We start from the raw sequence: 16,688 nt of genomic DNA on the forward strand, positions 1-16,688 counted from the left end.
ACTGCTCTAGCTACTTCACACGTGCTGGAGCATGTAGGGTCTGTCCTTGTGATTGTGGCCTGTTTCACTCAGCAGAATCAAGGTCATGTGTAGCGAGATGCGCGGTTCTGTTCCTCTTTCATGGCAATTCCGCCCGTGGCTAGCCATGTTGTGTTAAGCCACCCATCTGCGACAGAAGCTTGCGCTGTTTCTGTTCAGCGCTAGTGAATAGTGTGCTGGGCACATGGAATACAAATGTCTGTTCAGGTCCGTACTTTCCATTGTGCGCGCTCACACACACACCTGGAAGTGGAATTGCAGGCTGACTTTCAATCTGAAAGGCCGGGCGGTCACCTCCCCTTTATGCTTCTGTTGTCCCTCCCAGTAACTATTGGTGGAGCCCCCTGGAGGTACCTTAGCCATCCAGGGTCAGCCCTGCCCCCCCCACCCATCCCCTTTACGTATCTGCCCTTTGACCTGCCTCACCGTGGGGTCACAGAGCCTCTCCCTCCTGAAGTCTCAAAGGACAGGGTCTAGGGATTGATTCCTGCAGAAACAGCAGGTCTCGCTATGTTTTACAGGGAGGGGAGGAGGCACCGAGCAAGGAAGCACGTTTACGGACAGCACGCATGCATGATGTGGGTACCGCAGCTAAACAGGGAACCTTCGGGGCGTTGGCCGTGCTGTTATTCTTCACGCAAGTCCGGAAGAAAAAGGGCATGGTGGACACGAGCGGGGCAAGGACACAGGCGATGTCCCTCAGCTGTTGCTGGCCCATGTTGTGGCAGCTGGGGTGTGGCTGCTAAAGGGCTCCCCCAGTTTCTGGAAGATGGGCACAGTAAATTCTACTTCCCCCACCCATGTTGTTAGCACTCAAGTAACAGATAGGGAAACTGAAAATGAAAACATGGAGGGTTTGGCATACACTCACCCAGGGTGATAGAGTCCTGGTCTTTCCTCACAGATTTTGCTTATCTCTCCAGAATTCTAATCCCACCTCCTGCAGGGGTGCATGAGGCCACTTGCATGTAGTTGTCAGGGGCTTCTCCGTCTTACAGGTGAATCCATCTTGGTCTGTCCCTCAGAGAGTGGTGAGGCTACCCCCGGCTGGGGGATTCTCTCAAATTGGTATGACTTGGCTTTCTTGAGTGTAGGCCATTGACAATGACCAAGATTCATTGGAATGTCTGATCCCAAGTATCATTTTGGGATTAATCTGTTCTGTGTTTTCTGCATATATAATATATATATGTAACATATATATAATATATTACATATATATTATATATTACATATATAATATATATTATATGTATATATATACATATATTATATATATATATGTATATATATATGTAAAATAATTGCTCTTCTGGTACGTTCTAGACTTTCTACCCATGCCAGCCATGTAGTACTGTGAGGGAAGAATTCTACCTGTGGGTTTCATCAGAAGAGACTTGTTCAGACATTTTCCATTTGGCTGTTTTGTACCTGTCTGTGCCCCTCAGGTCTATGTACTGGCCTTGAAGTTAGACAGCCCTTTACTCCCACTCCAGTAGTAACTGTCCTAAAGATTTATAGTCCTTTACTCAACATGGAAGTGAATCCTCTCATTAGAAAGGATTCTTAAACTACATACCATCTTCTCTGGGTTGGTGACAGATGGCGCATCCTGTTGGATGGGTAGGGACGGGAGAGACAGGCACCATCTCCATTGCTGGGCAGCTCTTTGATTCATCTGAAAAGCCCAAGTCCCAAGACACTGGTATTTGGTTGACATCGATCCTTCTCGTGGTTTCTTTTAATGTAGAAAAGTTGTCTCTAACTGTGAAGAAGCCATGTTTAATGTCTCACTGAGGAGAACAAGAAATGCTCCCCAAAATTTAGGACAGGGAGAGGATCTTGTTATGCTTTAGGATACACACACCCAGAGCCCAACCTGCTGAGGTCTGGAGCCATTCGTTAGGGGAGATGCACCTCGTCCCCAGGGTGACAGCAGGGTCCGCCTGCCAGCAACACGGGCTGGGAGAGTGGGTGCCGAGGGCCAGCTCAGGGTGCTCTGATCACAGCTGACTCTTTGGAGGAAAGGACTCTCTGGGCTCTAGGATGCTGGGTAAATTTTGAGTTTGTTGCTCTGCCCCGGTGGAGTTAAATTCTTAGTTTCAGTCAGTACATTCTCCCCCCTAAGGGTGTCCTGTATGTTTTTGTTTGTTTGCTTTAAAAAAGAAAAAAGCTGTTTATTGAAGACTTGCGTGCCCCTACCAATTAATTAACCCCGTGTCAATACCACGTGTGGCACCAGCTCACACTTTAATTACATCCTTACCTATCTGTGAGAATTAATTAAATGTTTGTGAAGTGCTTTGAAATCTTGGGATGAGAGGGCCTACAAGGGATCTAGACATTTTGCTATGACTTTCTAGTCTGTGTGGGTGGGGGCATGGTCTTGTGCAGGAGCGTTCCTGGGAGCATTCCTGTCTGTCCCAAAGTGACCGCTACAAGCTGTTTTGAGGTGTAGAAGGTGACTCCAGGGTGTGGTCAGACAAGGGCATCTGTCCCGGGATATGTGTATTTGTGTGTACTTCTTTGCATAAGGAGGTTTGGTGCGGGGTGATGCTGAATGAAAAAGTAGCAGCACCAGTGGTGATCATTCTTGTTATTACTGATCAAGCTTTTGTACCGGGATTGGGGGGTGGTTGAGGTGGGAGGTAGCCTCGTGAAACCCAAAACTCCTAAATCTAAGCTGTTTCTTCTTTTTTGTTCACAGTGGGGCGTTTTCGGAAGTGGTGTTAGCCGAAGAGAAGGCAACTGGAAAACTCTTTGCGGTGAAGTGTATCCCTAAGAAGGCGCTGAAGGGCAAAGAAAGCAGCATAGAGAATGAGATAGCCGTTCTGAGAAAGTAAGTGCCAGGAGACCTCTTCTCCCCACTGTGCATGGTTTCTACCAGGTCTTTCATCGAGGGGAGGCAGGCAGAGGCTTTGTTCATGATGGCTGACATTCACCTATGTCTTCACCTATGTATCGTCCCTTAGAACGTGTGTGGACGCCATTTGGGTCCAGAGAGTACAGTGTGCAGGTGCACTTGGTTTTGAACTGAGACCCCATAGTCACTTTAGCAGGGTGTCCTGGGCCTGTTACTGACTTTGGAGCTGCTTTGGTAAACTGAAGTTAATGGTATCTCCCTTGCAGTGTTCTGAGGGTGAAATGAAATGCTGTTACCTCATGTTTACAAAGCACTTTCAGCACCTGCCTCATAGTAAGAGCTCAGCAATGGAGAGCTGTTGCTACTGCTGTGGCTTGTTGTATTGTTGTATTATTGTATTGTTGCTGCTTTGTTTTATAATAAGTGGCTGAAGCTCAGAGTGTGAAGTCACTTCTCTAAGGCCTTTGCAGTTTATGTCTGGCAGAGTCTAGAATGCCAACCCTACCACTCATCTCCACGGCCTGATGGGTCGCCATGCTTTTCCATAGACGTTGCACCAACAAGTTTCATGGAAGTCACTGTTTTGGTGCTTCATTTATTTGCTGAGGTGTTTTTTTTTTTTAATACCCCCACCCCCCACATAATAGAGCTAAATCAGTATCTTTCCCTCAATGTAATGGCACACAGAGAACCACACTGATGTGGGCAGACACCCCCCAAAGATGTTCTCTTTCTCTACCACCATTGTCAGGCCACTTCTCTGTGTCTTACAGGTTTAGAGAAACAGAACCTTCGATGATACCTACTGTTGCATGTTTGGAGTGTGTCTGAGCTTTGTGAAATTTTAAAGGATTTCTATTAATAAAAGATGTTAGAACTATCCTTGAAATTTTTGGGGCTTGGAATCAGCACATAGCAAGAATCCCTTGTATAGAGAGGCAAAACAGAATGGGAGCAAGCCTTGTAGGGCTCAAAAGTAAATGTCACGCTCTCCACCTGCTCCCTGAATAAGCTCCTTGGTTGGCTTCTCTCTCTCAGGGACCTGCAGTGCCCGCTGAAGTGCCCTCAGCTCAGACCCAGCGCCCGCCCTGCGGTGGGGCTAATCATCCTCTCAAAGCACACTGTGATCGATGTATTTGGGAAAAATGGCTCTCCAGTTCCTTCTCGCCTAAGTGGGTTTTGCTTGCTTGGTTTCTAGGTTCCCTTGATTGTGTGTTAGAGACCCCAAAAATTTCAATTTGCCCTGTGGAAGATTGCATGAAATGATTCTATGGAAGAGAGTTTGGGAAAACAAATTACTCTTAAGTGCATTAGCATCAAGCAGGAAAACATTATGTTAATGAAACATTTATTTAAATTGCTCATTTTCCAATATGAAATCAACACTGGAGAAGAGGGTGTTCACTGGGTATTAATACGCAGTCACATTCAGGTATTTGACAATTTTGAGGGAACTCTAAGTGGGCTCAGATCCTTTTAAAGCTTCTACCTTAGGGTTGCCCACTGTGAATCAAGAGCATGGCCTTATTTTTATGTGGTCCCTCAAGGACTTAGAAGTTATGAAGTCAGGGAAGTCCATTTTTATTCTTGGGGTTATAATATGTCTACCCAGGAAGGGGCAGGCAGATGTAGACTAAGTCAGTCTGACTTATGCCGTGGTGTTCTGCTTTTATTAGTGTCTTCACCGCATGCCTCAGTCACATACTAGTCACTTCAGGGAGAGGGCATTTAAAAGTCGGGGGCGAGGGACTGGAAATAACTCTTGTTGATAGTTTTTCACTATCTGCTGTTGGAGTGTCTTGAAGCATGACCCTTCCTTCAGGAGTAAAGAACAAAGAAAAGATTTCTAGGTGATGTATCTCCTGTGCTGATTGATTTTTTTTGTTCCCCTGCAAATGATTTATAAGTGGAACAAGAGGCAGCTCTGTATCCTCAGCAGCTGAAAACAAAATATGTGAATTGTTCAGAAAATATTTGGGAGCCAGTGTTTGCTGATGTTGGGATGTTCATTCACGTAGTTGGTATTTATCAAACTCCCACTGTGCGTTCAGTGGCATTGCCAGATACTGGTTGAGAAACTAAGATGCAATTCTTGCTCTTAGGACCTCATAGCTGTGTTCCCAAATATCTGTCGATACCGTGAGACAAGTCTGAGCAGGGACTCAAGGGTCAGGCTGTCACTTCTTCCACCGGGGTGGTGTGTGAGGAAAGGTTTCATAGAGGAGGTGGGTGTGGACAGTGAGTAGATTTTGCAGGTTGCTTGTGGAGTTAGGCTTATATGAATGGGGGCCCAATTGTGGAGGAACTTAAATAGTTAAGACTTTGAACACCATGCTACAGATGGGAGCAACATGAAAGGAAAGAAGTAGCATGATAGGGGTTGTTCCAGAGATGTATTGGGACACAACTTAGAACCTACAGGCTAGATCAGAGGGGCTGAGGCTCAGTACCAGGAGTGCAGCTGGGAGGCCATGGAGGAGTCTGGGAAGCAGCATGTTCGAACAAGGACTGTGGTCTGGGATGGACCGACAAAAGGGGGTTGCAGCAAATGAGGTTTCAAGGACCCTAGGTAGGTGGATGAGGGGAGATAGCATTCCAGGATGACTACTAGCTTTCTGGGGGGAAGTGACCTCATGAACTTAGTGAGATCAGTGATACTGGAGCAGGAGAGCAGCTGATGAGGACAAGTAAGTTCTGATGTGGACAGGTAAGTTTGCAGATCTTGGGGCTGTCCAGGTAGAGGCAACCATTTGACTATCCAGGTGTGGGACTGAGCTGTGACTGGGCTTTCTGGTTGTTAATGTTTCCCATAACACTGCAAAAAAATCTTTCGATACATCCTGTAACCAAATCATTGTAAATGGGGTCCCAAAGAAACCCACTTTATTCTGAGTTCTGACATATACCTGCTCATGTATAGATTTCTGTGCCATTTTTCATCTAAGTGGGCCCATCTGAGAGACTGTCTGCCCTCCTCTGTGCTGAGTTTATTGCAGGTTGAGAGATTTATGTATTTCATTGGATTAAAATAATGTAGCTAATATATCTTAGGGATGTCTCTATGCTTGCTCTGAAAATAGTTCCAAAATGAATTTTCTACTTGATAAGTAGATATTAAACCAAGCTCAGAGGAAATAAAAAATGGCAGGCATCATGGGAGGCTGTTGCTATGCACCAGAAAGAACACCCACCTGACCTTGGCATTCCGGGAACAGGAGCTATTGGTTCAGGCACCTGCCTAGTGGGAAGCTTAGTCTGCTCCCGCCAAGGAGCTTTCTGTGCATCGTGGGATATCAGATCGTAAGTTTTACACACTCTCGAATGGACTAAAGAGCTTTGTTTCTGTATATATATTTTTTACTTACAAGGCAGGTGGTACTCAAATTTAACATCAAGGCAGCATATACAACATTTTTTGAGGTGTATATAAGCAATCTATAAACAGTCTGCGTTTCAATGAGCAGTAAGGAGAGGAGAGAGATGCATGACACTGAACAATAGGAGGTAGGAGAAGCAGGAGGTAGGTTCTAGAGGAGCCCTTACCAGGACATTATCTGGGGAAAGGGAGGCTCAGATGGCTGAAGGGGCACCGCTGAAATGAAACAGAATTCAGCTGTTGTTATGGCTGCTTTGTTGACTGCTCCAGGTGAATTTATCCCAGGAAAGGGCCTGGGTTGGAACTGCTGTTAAATTGCATGCTGTGCATCTGGCACATTGGGGTGTCTCTGCCGTCTTCTTTCTGAATCAGGGGTTCTCAATCCTGGTGACATCTTAAAATCACAGGGAAGCTTTTCAGAACATGCTGATGCCCAGGTCACATCCTGGACCAGTTGAGTTAGAAATAGAGGCTATGGTAGACATTGGCCATGCTACAAAGCACCCCCTACCCTTCAGTGATTCTTCCCTGCGGCCTCCTCAGTGTTGAAACAGCTAGTGCAGGGCCCTTACCTCCTGGAGTCACCTCCCGGGGCTGAAGGTCTGTCCAGGAATGTGGAAAGGTGTGAACATATGCTGGTTGGTGCCCACACAAACACCGGCCAGTGATGTTTCCTTCAGTGAAAGGTTTCACTTACAGCAAGGAACTCAAACGAGTTCCTCTATGAAGAGCTGGCATCACTGCAAGAGAGGGGAACTGATGAGGGTCCATCATCCTGTGGATAGCAGACATCAGCCACTGGCTGGGACAGGTGTTGGGATCTGCCTCTTTGAGGGTGACTGAAGAAGTGGGGGCAGCAGTGAAGTGGCTTCCTAGGCTTGGTCGAATCTGAGCACATTGTCAGGAGGGTTCAGGGCTCTGGGGACAGCGAACGTGGCCAGGGTCAGCCTGCATGGGAGGAAGTGAGGCAGGGCTGGGTTTGTGGAAGGAGAGTCAGCACCAGAACCAGGTGAGGGCGAGGCTCCAAGGACCTGGACACCTGCCAGGACCTGGATTCCTAGCTGTCTTAGACCAGGCCGGTGGCCCTCAGCGTGGACTGTGGGGGGAGGTAGCCTGGGCACTGCAGGAGAAAACAGCTGGCTTTCTACTAAGTCGTAGTCTTCAGAGAAAGGCTCCCCTGTAGCGTCATTCAGTTAAACCTAGACTGCTTCAGTTAAACCTGCTCTGATATCAGGCTGGCCTGGGTCACTTGTTTCACTCACTGCCAAGTGCCAGCTTATGTGTCGAGAAACATATGCTTCTGTAGAAATTTATTGATTTAGGGCAAAAAAGAAAAAGAAAAAAAGAAAAAAACCACTTTTCCAGTGACCGAAAATGGCCAAGCTGGTAAAACTGAGGCTTGAGTTCCTCGGCGGCACTGAGGCGCCTTCTGAAGGGTAGATCTGCTTAGAAGATGATGTCGGAACATAAAGACCTTTTCTCTGGAAAAGTAGTGTTGGAATGAAGGACGCGGGCCGAAAGCATGGGAAGTAGTAGCTGAAGACCAAAGGTAACAAGTAGGGAGGGCAATTATATCTTTTATGATCCTAGAATCCTTTGCCGGTCTGGAAAATTCCTTTAATTAAAACAAACAAACAACTGGCGATTGGGGTAAAACAGGGTGAGGGATGCAAAAAGCTGTTGGGTAGTTACTGTTGCTGTGTGGTGCGTCATTGCAGTCTCCCCACAGGTGGAGTGGGCACGGGAGGGGCATGTTGGCTGAGTGGCCCGAGGTCGCTGGAGTGGGGGCCACCCTGCCAGAACCTGCTCCACCCAGGCTCCAGGGGAAAAGCATCCCATCTCTAACTCAGGGCCTGAGGGCTCAGCTCGGAGCCTTGCCTTATCTGGTGTGCTTCCTCCTGGGCTGCCTGGCAGCTAGGCCTCTGCTTCTGGGGGCTCTGGGCCCCTCCTCTGCCAGGCACACAGCCACCAGCCTTGTCTGTTGGTGGTCGTCGTCTGTCTCCTCCCAACAGCGTGTATGTATGTGGGAAATGAGCCTGGGCTGACGCCAGGGCAGCTTGACCACCAAGAGAGGAGACAGTCCGTGCTTCCAAGTGACCTGCACTCTGTCCGTAGTGGACGCGGGGTTCCGTCCACTCAGGAACATCTGTGATTTGATTGTGACCAGAATCAATGCATTTGCATTAGTTCTCTCAGCATAGAGAATTCTATGAGTGGAAGGAAAATGGGATTGGTGGTATCCCTCCTGCGAAACATACTCAGACTGACCTGAGCAGTACTTGGGTTTATCTGTCCAGCAACCTCCTCCGCCCTGGGGCCTGAGCCTGCCTGTGGTTTCTGCTTCTGAAATGCTGTATGAGGATGGCTCTTGCTAGTCCCTCTCTTCCTTCTTTCTCCCACAATGCTATGCAAATGAGCATTAGAAACCCTGTCTGACATTGTACACTCCCCACTCGCTGATTCCACAGAGGAATCCAAACTGCCCCTCCTCCCAGTGTAATCTTGTTCTCTTAGTTCATCTCCCATCCTACCTTCCAGGGTTCAGTTTATTCCCCGCCACTTCCCCCCCTAAGGAATAGATTTGAGCCACAACTCAGGGGAATGCTTGCCTTCAGGATCCCCTGATTGTCCTTGTCTGGGGTTCTTCTGAGACCCCATGACTCCAAGTTTACTCCTGACTCTGCCCCTGGGTGGCTTCCTGGGACTGGGTTGCCTGAAGCCAGCTGTGAACCAGGGGCTTGGAGAGGATGCACAAGAGGGTGGCAGTGAGGAGGCAGAAACACTGGGCTTGGGGACCGGTTCAGAAAGGAGTCGGGGAATCTGTGCTGACTTCATATCTTCTCTGGTACTGGTGACTGGAGCTAGGCAGGTCTACCAACCAACATGGGGTGCTCTAGAAGAGGAGGCAGGTTTGAGGGAAGATGATTCTCCTATAGCAACAGAGCTTTCTTATATCTAGTGTGGTCGTTCCTACCACCTTCTATACTATATATATTACTCTGCATATATTTAGAGTAGTTGAAGAAACAATGTGTTTTTAATCATGCTTTCAGAAACAGTGTCAGTGATTTGCATGCTTATTTGTGTGTGTGCCATCTAATCGGATGTGTGTTGGGCAAGTCCAGCTCTTCTGTGGATTAGTGATGGTTTAAATACCTTTAAGAGTGTATCTTCCCCCCTTCTCCTGCAAACTTTCTTAGCTAATGATTTATACAAATTTCACTTAAATAATTCCAACAGCATAGTGTATGTATCTTGTAGCCTATAGCCCTAAAAAGCCAGCATAGTGTAGACTGGAGGATCACAGGGCAGGAAAGATTAAGACCAGTGAGTCCCTAGTTGGAGAGGGAAGGCGCCCAGAGGAAAAGAAACCCATCGGCACCAAAGGTCGGCTGTTTCTTTCCTGTCAACTTTAGTTGTGCCAATTCTGTTTTCCACATGAAGATTTGAAGCTATGGGCATGGACAGATAAATGATTTTTGTGAAGCTTTATTTATGACTCATCCAGTTTAAACCACATATAAATTGGTGAATAGAATTCACTTCATATACTTGCAGTTACTATTTTAATGCTGCAGAACTAACTTTTTTCAAAGTCAGCTTAAAATTGAGACGAGTCTTGGTCTGTTTACAAAAAATATGCCATTAAAGGAATTACTTCTAAAGCATTAGTTGCATGGCATTTGATAAATGATACTTTTTAATTACTTTTTTTTTGGCCCTTTGTATTTTTCCTTCAAAAATATTTTTAAAGTGGTAGTGACTCAATTTATGGACCTGTGGTAGGAATTATTTGAGAATCCAAACACAATGCAAGAAAATTTCTCAGCAAACGCAGTGGTGTGATAGGTGTAGTGTTTTCATTTTTGTTGAAGTCACAGAACTGATGCATTAAGCACATACATGTGTTTGGGTGTGTGTGTATTAAGGATGTACATACATGTACATCCTATGTAAAGATGTTTTAAATAGATTTCAATGTTTGTTTTAATTTTTATATCTTTTCCCTGAAGAGTAAAAAGTTCTTTTTGCTCCATTAAGTAAATACAGCTTTAAAGCTTTCAAAATCTGCTGTCAAATTACCTAAGGTAATTAGGCATGTGAACAGCTTTTTAAACTTTAAATGCTCAAATGTCAGGGGTTACGCAAATGTTGGGCACCCTGTCATTGTGCTAATGTAAGTGTACAGATTATGCTTGAGAAGTACAGGCAGAAGCTGGGGTGTCTTTCATGGAAGGGGAAACTGAGGTACGGTGAGCTTTGCGTGAGCAAGGGAGCTGGGGAGGGCGTGGGGTGTGTCCCTGTGGAGCTGTTCTCCATCTGCTAGGGCACCCGCCTTTCTGTTAGGAAGCCCCTGCTGGAACGGTGGGTGCGCTGGGGACAACTGAGAGCAAGTCAGAGTCTTATGACCCCCAGAGACAGTAAGAATAGAGGCCAGCTCCCCCAATTAATAGACTGATAAATTTAAAATCAGAGTTCAACCTTTTGTTCAAACAACTGAATTCCAGAACAACTTAAATCTGTTCTTTGAGATTTTAAAGCCAGATATAATTACTTTGTCATAATTTAAAAACCTAGCATTGCATTATGTAATCCACAATAAATGTGGGTGTTATTTGACGTGGTATGATTATCTGCATTTTATGACTAGGGATCTGGGCCTGCTTAAGAAATTCTCAGAGTCCACGTAAGGAGCAAGGGGTACAACAGAAAGTCAGCCCCAGGTCTGTCTCTTTGAAATTGTGATTTGAGCTGTCTGGTGTTCCCATATCATCCCTTTGAGTCATGGGCCACCCAGGGGTAGATGACACCTTCTGTACGTAGGGGTGCTCATGCTCGGTAAATGAGTGCATCTCCCATCGGGACATCCAGACTCGGAGAGGTTATGCAAAACACTGGCAGCGACCTGACAGTCCACCTGCCTAAGCTGTAGTGGACCTAACTATACCACTTAGAAGCTGTGTGACCTTGGGAAAGTTCCCAACTCTGTGCCTTAGTGTCAGGAAATGGGATATGATCCTACTTGTTTCTGAGAGCTGTAGATATTGAAGAGACAGTGCTTCCCAGGCACTTAGAACAATGTGGCTCTCCAAATGTTTGCTGTTTATGTTATTTTGTATGCTGGCACATCTTGTGAGGCAGTGGGAATAGGGAGAGGGTGACTTCCCACAAGGCTCAGCACACAGTCTTGCCTCCCTGGAGCCACAGAAGGTCTCCCACACAGGGCGCAGTGCCAGCACTGCGAGGTGGCTGGCCCCCATCCAGTGGGGCGGTGCTGCTGTGAGCAGACCCAGAGTAGTCACAGAGCTGTCAAGAATGTGTCAGCGTTACTGTTTCCTGGGCTGGGAAAAACTACGAAAACTGTTTCTTTCCTTTTTTTTTCTACAGTCTGCTTCCCGTAACATCAAAGGCCCAGAATGTTAGAACTGCAAAAGTTGCTTAGAGATCTTGGTCCAATTCTCTTGATTTCCAGAAACAGGGAGGTTAAGTGACTGGCTCAGAGTCGCAGAGCAAATGCGGGCAGACACCAGAACGATAGTTTCTGGGCTCCTAACTAAGAACTCTTTCTATTTAACCAAACTGGCTGCCTTAAAGAGTATCCCTCTGGCGAAGGAAAGCAAGTAACTGGTCCTCATCCCTAAAAGTCCTTGGGTATGCTAGGCTCTAGAGATTGGCCGAATCCCAGTCAGGAGCCTTGAATCTGATTCAGAAATTCCCCTGGTGACTCAGTTAGATGTGCCGTTGCTCTGCCTTTCGAGCCATGGCTATCCTGTTCTGCCTGAGGCTGCTTCCAACTTTCCGGAACTCTCTAGAAAGGTGCTCTGAGGCCAGCCTCAGAGCCTGCGTTAAAGCTTCCACTCTGGGAATGCTTTGTTTGATGAATTAGCCCCCTTTGGCTGTTCTAGTCACTCAGGGATGACTGTGGGGTTGGGGGGGAGGATCGAGGGATATGATGCCATCTTGAGGTCAGAGAGAGGCCACTGAGCAGAGCCTGAGTGACCCTCTGGAAAAGGCACCATTTGGGCAAGAAGCCTACAAGTTTCAGAAGCGATGGGATTTTTTCAAAAGCAAATTCCATACATTAGTAAATAATTTTTTTCCTAGTAGAAAAGTAAACGTAGAGGAAGAAGGGTTAGGATGGTTTCTAGTGAGTCTTAAGGCTGCGGGCCAAGGGGTACAGCAGCTATTTCTTTAAAATGAAGCTCTTCCTGGTGGAATGAAGTTGGCTTGACATGTGTTTCCAGGAATCCAAAGCTGATTCCTTAGGTGTGAATTCCTGGTTGCTGTGTGTGTTTGCCTGTGACATTGCCTCCTGCTGGAGCCCCTTGTCGTACCCAGGAAGGTTGCCGTGAAGGAGGGCCCAGCACAGGTTTCATGGGACGTTTCCAGTCTTGGGGTTGAGTGTTCATGAGTCTGTGTAACGTTACAGCTTGGGAGCATCTTCCTGCTAGCCTGGCTAAGGCACTCGCTTTCCGCTGGGTTTAGAACACAGCACATTGGAGGAGCCTTGGAACTTGCTCCTGTGCTCACCCAGGTTTTCCTGAAAGGTGTCATGAGAGGTTGGATGCCGAACTTGTGTGAGGCCTGCCCGCCCACCCTGCCTTTTCTTAATGGAATGATTCACTTCATAAAAGGAATAGGTCAGTAAGCGGAACTTGACCGCATCAGGATCATAACTAACTTGATTTATTGTCAATTAGAAGTCAATAAACAAACAAAACTGTTGCTTATAGATATAGTTTCCCTTGAGGTATGTGGCAAGTAATTTTGCCTTTCTAAATCATGGTCCTTTGAGTAAGTAACTAAGTATTTCACACTACAGACTTGGCTCATTTAGGCAATTTAGGAATAATTATTAAGTCTATTATGATTTGTCAGTGTAACTTTTCCCAACAGACCTTCTTTAAAAAAATAATTTAGAATTTTTTTTTTCTTTATAAAGGCCACAATGTCAAGCAATACAAACAATCTGAATGTTTCTGAATGGAAACTTTGTTCTGAAGGAACGACATACTCAATTAATATGCCCAGGCATTTTCACCATATTATTGCCAAGTCAGATGAACAGATGGTCTACATGGCAATAGACTTTTCAGAGTATATTTCAGACTCCTAGATTTTCTGTATTTAAGAGTTCAATGAGTGTGTACATTTAGTTTCCTTTTGCATTAATGAGTTATATTCACTTACTTGCTTAAACCACAATTTTAAATGAAGAAACCCATCATATCTATATATCATTTAGAATTTTTTTAAATTCTTTTTTTAGAATGTCATAGATGATAACACTTATCATATAGAACCTTGGTTCGGTTTTTATTTATTTATTTTTTTGGTTTATGCAGGGTACAGAACCAGTTGAATTTTATCATTGTCACTCTTACAAATTTTGTGGTAAGTGTGACAGAATAAGACACTCACGAAGATATCACAAAACTTATATAGGAAAATGCAAATTTTTAAGTTCTTGAAATGATTGTGTTAAGTGTGGGTAATTACCTTTTTATCTAAACAGATGTGGTAGTGACCCTGGGTAGCTGTAGGTTCAAGGTCATTGAAATAATTCAACTCCCTTTAAAAACATTGTTTAGTTCAGTATACCAGAGACATTTTATGGGGGTGGAATGGGGAATGGGATCAAAAACAGTGGGGAGGATGGAATTGTACTGGACTACGGTGATGATGGCACATGGATAATTTGGTGATGGGAAGCTCATGGGGATTACAATTGAGATGGAAAAAAGCACAAAATGAGGTAAAAATAAATTATTACATTATTTTTAAAAATGTTTAGTTCAGGCTTCTAAATAATTTAATTTGTCTTCTGATGCCTCTTAAACCTATCTAAGAAGATGGTTGGTAGTTTCCTAGCCTTTCTTCCCTCACCAACAGCCCCTCCCCCCCCACTTTAGCTATAGGAGGACTGGAGCGACTAGGGTTTCATGTCATCTTTCTCTGGACTGCTCTAGTCTCATTGTTGGGGTCTAGTCTTGGTCCTTTGCTGAATGAGTTGTGATCCCCAAAGTATTTTGAAGACATAAGCACATGTGCTCCAGCAACAAGTTGAAAAAAATAGTATGTTCATTGCAAAAAAGAAAATGGGGGGAGAGGGAACAACTAGAAACAAAGTGGAGATAATACATTAAATCTCTGCAGATTTACCATAGAATCCCCAGGTGTTCTTGAAAGTGAATGGCAACATCCTTTTTTCAAATGTAGTCTGCAGAGGGGAATCTATAAATGGCACCCCAAAGATAAGGATGATTCCTGGGTGTATGCAGGATGAAGATGGATTAGAGAGCTGTCAGAATAGAAACTGGCAAGTCATCTGGTTCTGATTGTGTAATCCTGGCCAGGGGCAGGGAGCCCTGAAGAGCCATGTGGACCTTGCTTGAGAATCTAGGAGGAAGAGTCAATGGAACGCTGCAAGACTTGGCTGGTAAGGAAAGATGGAAAAGAGATTTTAAGTCCCAGTGATTGGGAAAGTACCGGGAACAAAACAGAAATAGAAAAGCGAAGAAATGGCAGGATCCAGCACTGCCTGGGTATCTTTCCTTTCAGCAGGATATCTAATGACAGCATTAATTAGTATGACCCCTGCAGCCTGAGAGAAAGAAACAGAAGTGAAAAGTCAGGAGCAGGGGTGTCACTTGTTTCTTTTAGTGATGCCTGCAGGTGAGTCATGTGTTAAGGGGGACATTGGGCAGGGTGGGTGAGGAAGAGAGTTGCTTTTGCCGCTATGCTGTCCTGGTTTACTCAGACTAGATGTCTTCATCATGCTGAGTACAATGAAGTTTTGATGTGCACAATCATGTCAAGACGCATGACACACAATAGGACAAAATTTCAGGCCTGTAAGCTAGGTCCTAATTACAGTGTGTATTTTGAACACTGGACCAGAACAAACAAACACTCAAAATTATTGACCATATACAGTGGAAGACGCCTCTGATTCTGACTTCTAGAACAATGGTTTTCAATGAGTAGATTTTGATGATTTCTTATCCTGGAAGATTCTCCTTCTTTTTTTTTTCTTTCCTTTTGCAACTAAACTGCTTTTGAGTATTTCCACTTCTATGGCTGTAATTAAGTTACCAAATAACCTTGTAAATAACCTTACTAGTGAACTCATTCACTCATCTTTTCACTATAAGGTTTCTGGCTCAACAATCACATGCATTGTTTCCTTTGAGATCACCAGTACATTTCTAGTTGGCAAACATAATTTTTATCAAGGTGTAGATTACCCTTGATTTTTCTGAAACATTAGATGTAATTGACCAACATGGTCTTCTTAAAAGTCTCACATTTTAATTGTGGCATTGTTTAAATATTAGCTTCCAGTCTTAGTCTGTTCAGGCTGATATAACAATTTACTGGAGGCAGAATGACTTATCAACAACTAAAATTTCTCTCTCACTGTTCTGGAGGCTGGGAAGTCCAAGTTCAAGACCCTGGCAAATTTTGTGTCCAGTGAGAGTTCCTTTCCTAGTTCATAAAAAACTGTCTTCTCACTGTTCTCACCTGGCAGGAAGGCAGGGGGCTCTGTTGGGTCTCTTTTATAAGAGCACTAATCCCATTCATGAAAGCTCCACCCTTATAATTTTAATCCCCTCTCAAAGCCCTGTCTCTTAATATATCACCATGGGGGACATTCAGTTCACATCTTGTTCCTACTTTTCTGAGGTCTCTTTCTTCCTCTTCTGTTGAACTCTTCATTTTCTCCTGTTTCACAGTTGGGATATTTCTCAAAATTCTATACCTGATTTACGTTTCTCTTCACATGTTCATCTGTGGAGATATCCTGGTTTTGTCTCTTAGTTTAATATGGAGGACTTCTAAGACTATCCTTGCAGTCCTCACAGCTAACATAGTCCCCAAAGAGAGAACACAGCATGATCCTGTGGGATACAGATAGAAAGTTGTAGCAATCCCACTTATAATTTTACCTTTGAAGGTAAGAACAAAATTCAGAACCACGAATGTTATTTGGGAGTGATAGTGGGCTTGTCACACAGATCACGACAGCCCTGTGTGTCACTCTGAGGGATGCAGGGTTCACAGAGATGCCCTTAGTCTACCTGAGAAGACATGGGCAGTTCATGTGTGTCCTGTTAAGTGGATTTGTTAAGTACATTACCTAGTGTCACCTAAGCTCACCTTCACAAAGTAGACAAAGAATTTAAGATTCCGGAAGAAATCATGACTAGAAGCTCACACTAAAAACATAAGCACAACCACACAATCACAAAGTGAGTGAACTGAAACTACTGGTTCTTTGTCAGCCACTTTCCAGGTGAAAACCAGAGAGACAGTTCATTCCAGGGATTGCACTTTAATGCTGTAAGCTCTTTCTAGTACTACAAGGAAGGTCGTGCTATTATTAACTAAAATAAAATCTATTGTAAT

The 16,688-nt window shown here is 44.8% G+C and overlaps 1 protein-coding gene across 1 annotated transcript in view; it reads left to right on the plus strand.

Moving 5' to 3' along the window:
• Window positions 1-16,688, plus strand: part of CAMK1D (calcium/calmodulin-dependent protein kinase ID) — a 298,290-nt gene that overhangs the window by 104,893 nt on the left and 176,709 nt on the right. Inside the window, exon 2 of the mRNA XM_012731262.1 lies at window positions 2,747-2,878. Coding sequence (XP_012586716.1) covers window positions 2,747-2,878 — 132 coding nt within the window. The remainder of the gene's footprint in view (window positions 1-2,746; window positions 2,879-16,688) is intronic.

The sequence above is a fragment of the Condylura cristata genome, unplaced genomic scaffold, assembly GCF_000260355.1.
Source record: "Condylura cristata isolate star-nosed mole 26May11 unplaced genomic scaffold, ConCri1.0 scaffold00030, whole genome shotgun sequence".
Classification (NCBI taxonomy): domain Eukaryota; kingdom Metazoa; phylum Chordata; class Mammalia; order Eulipotyphla; family Talpidae; genus Condylura; species Condylura cristata.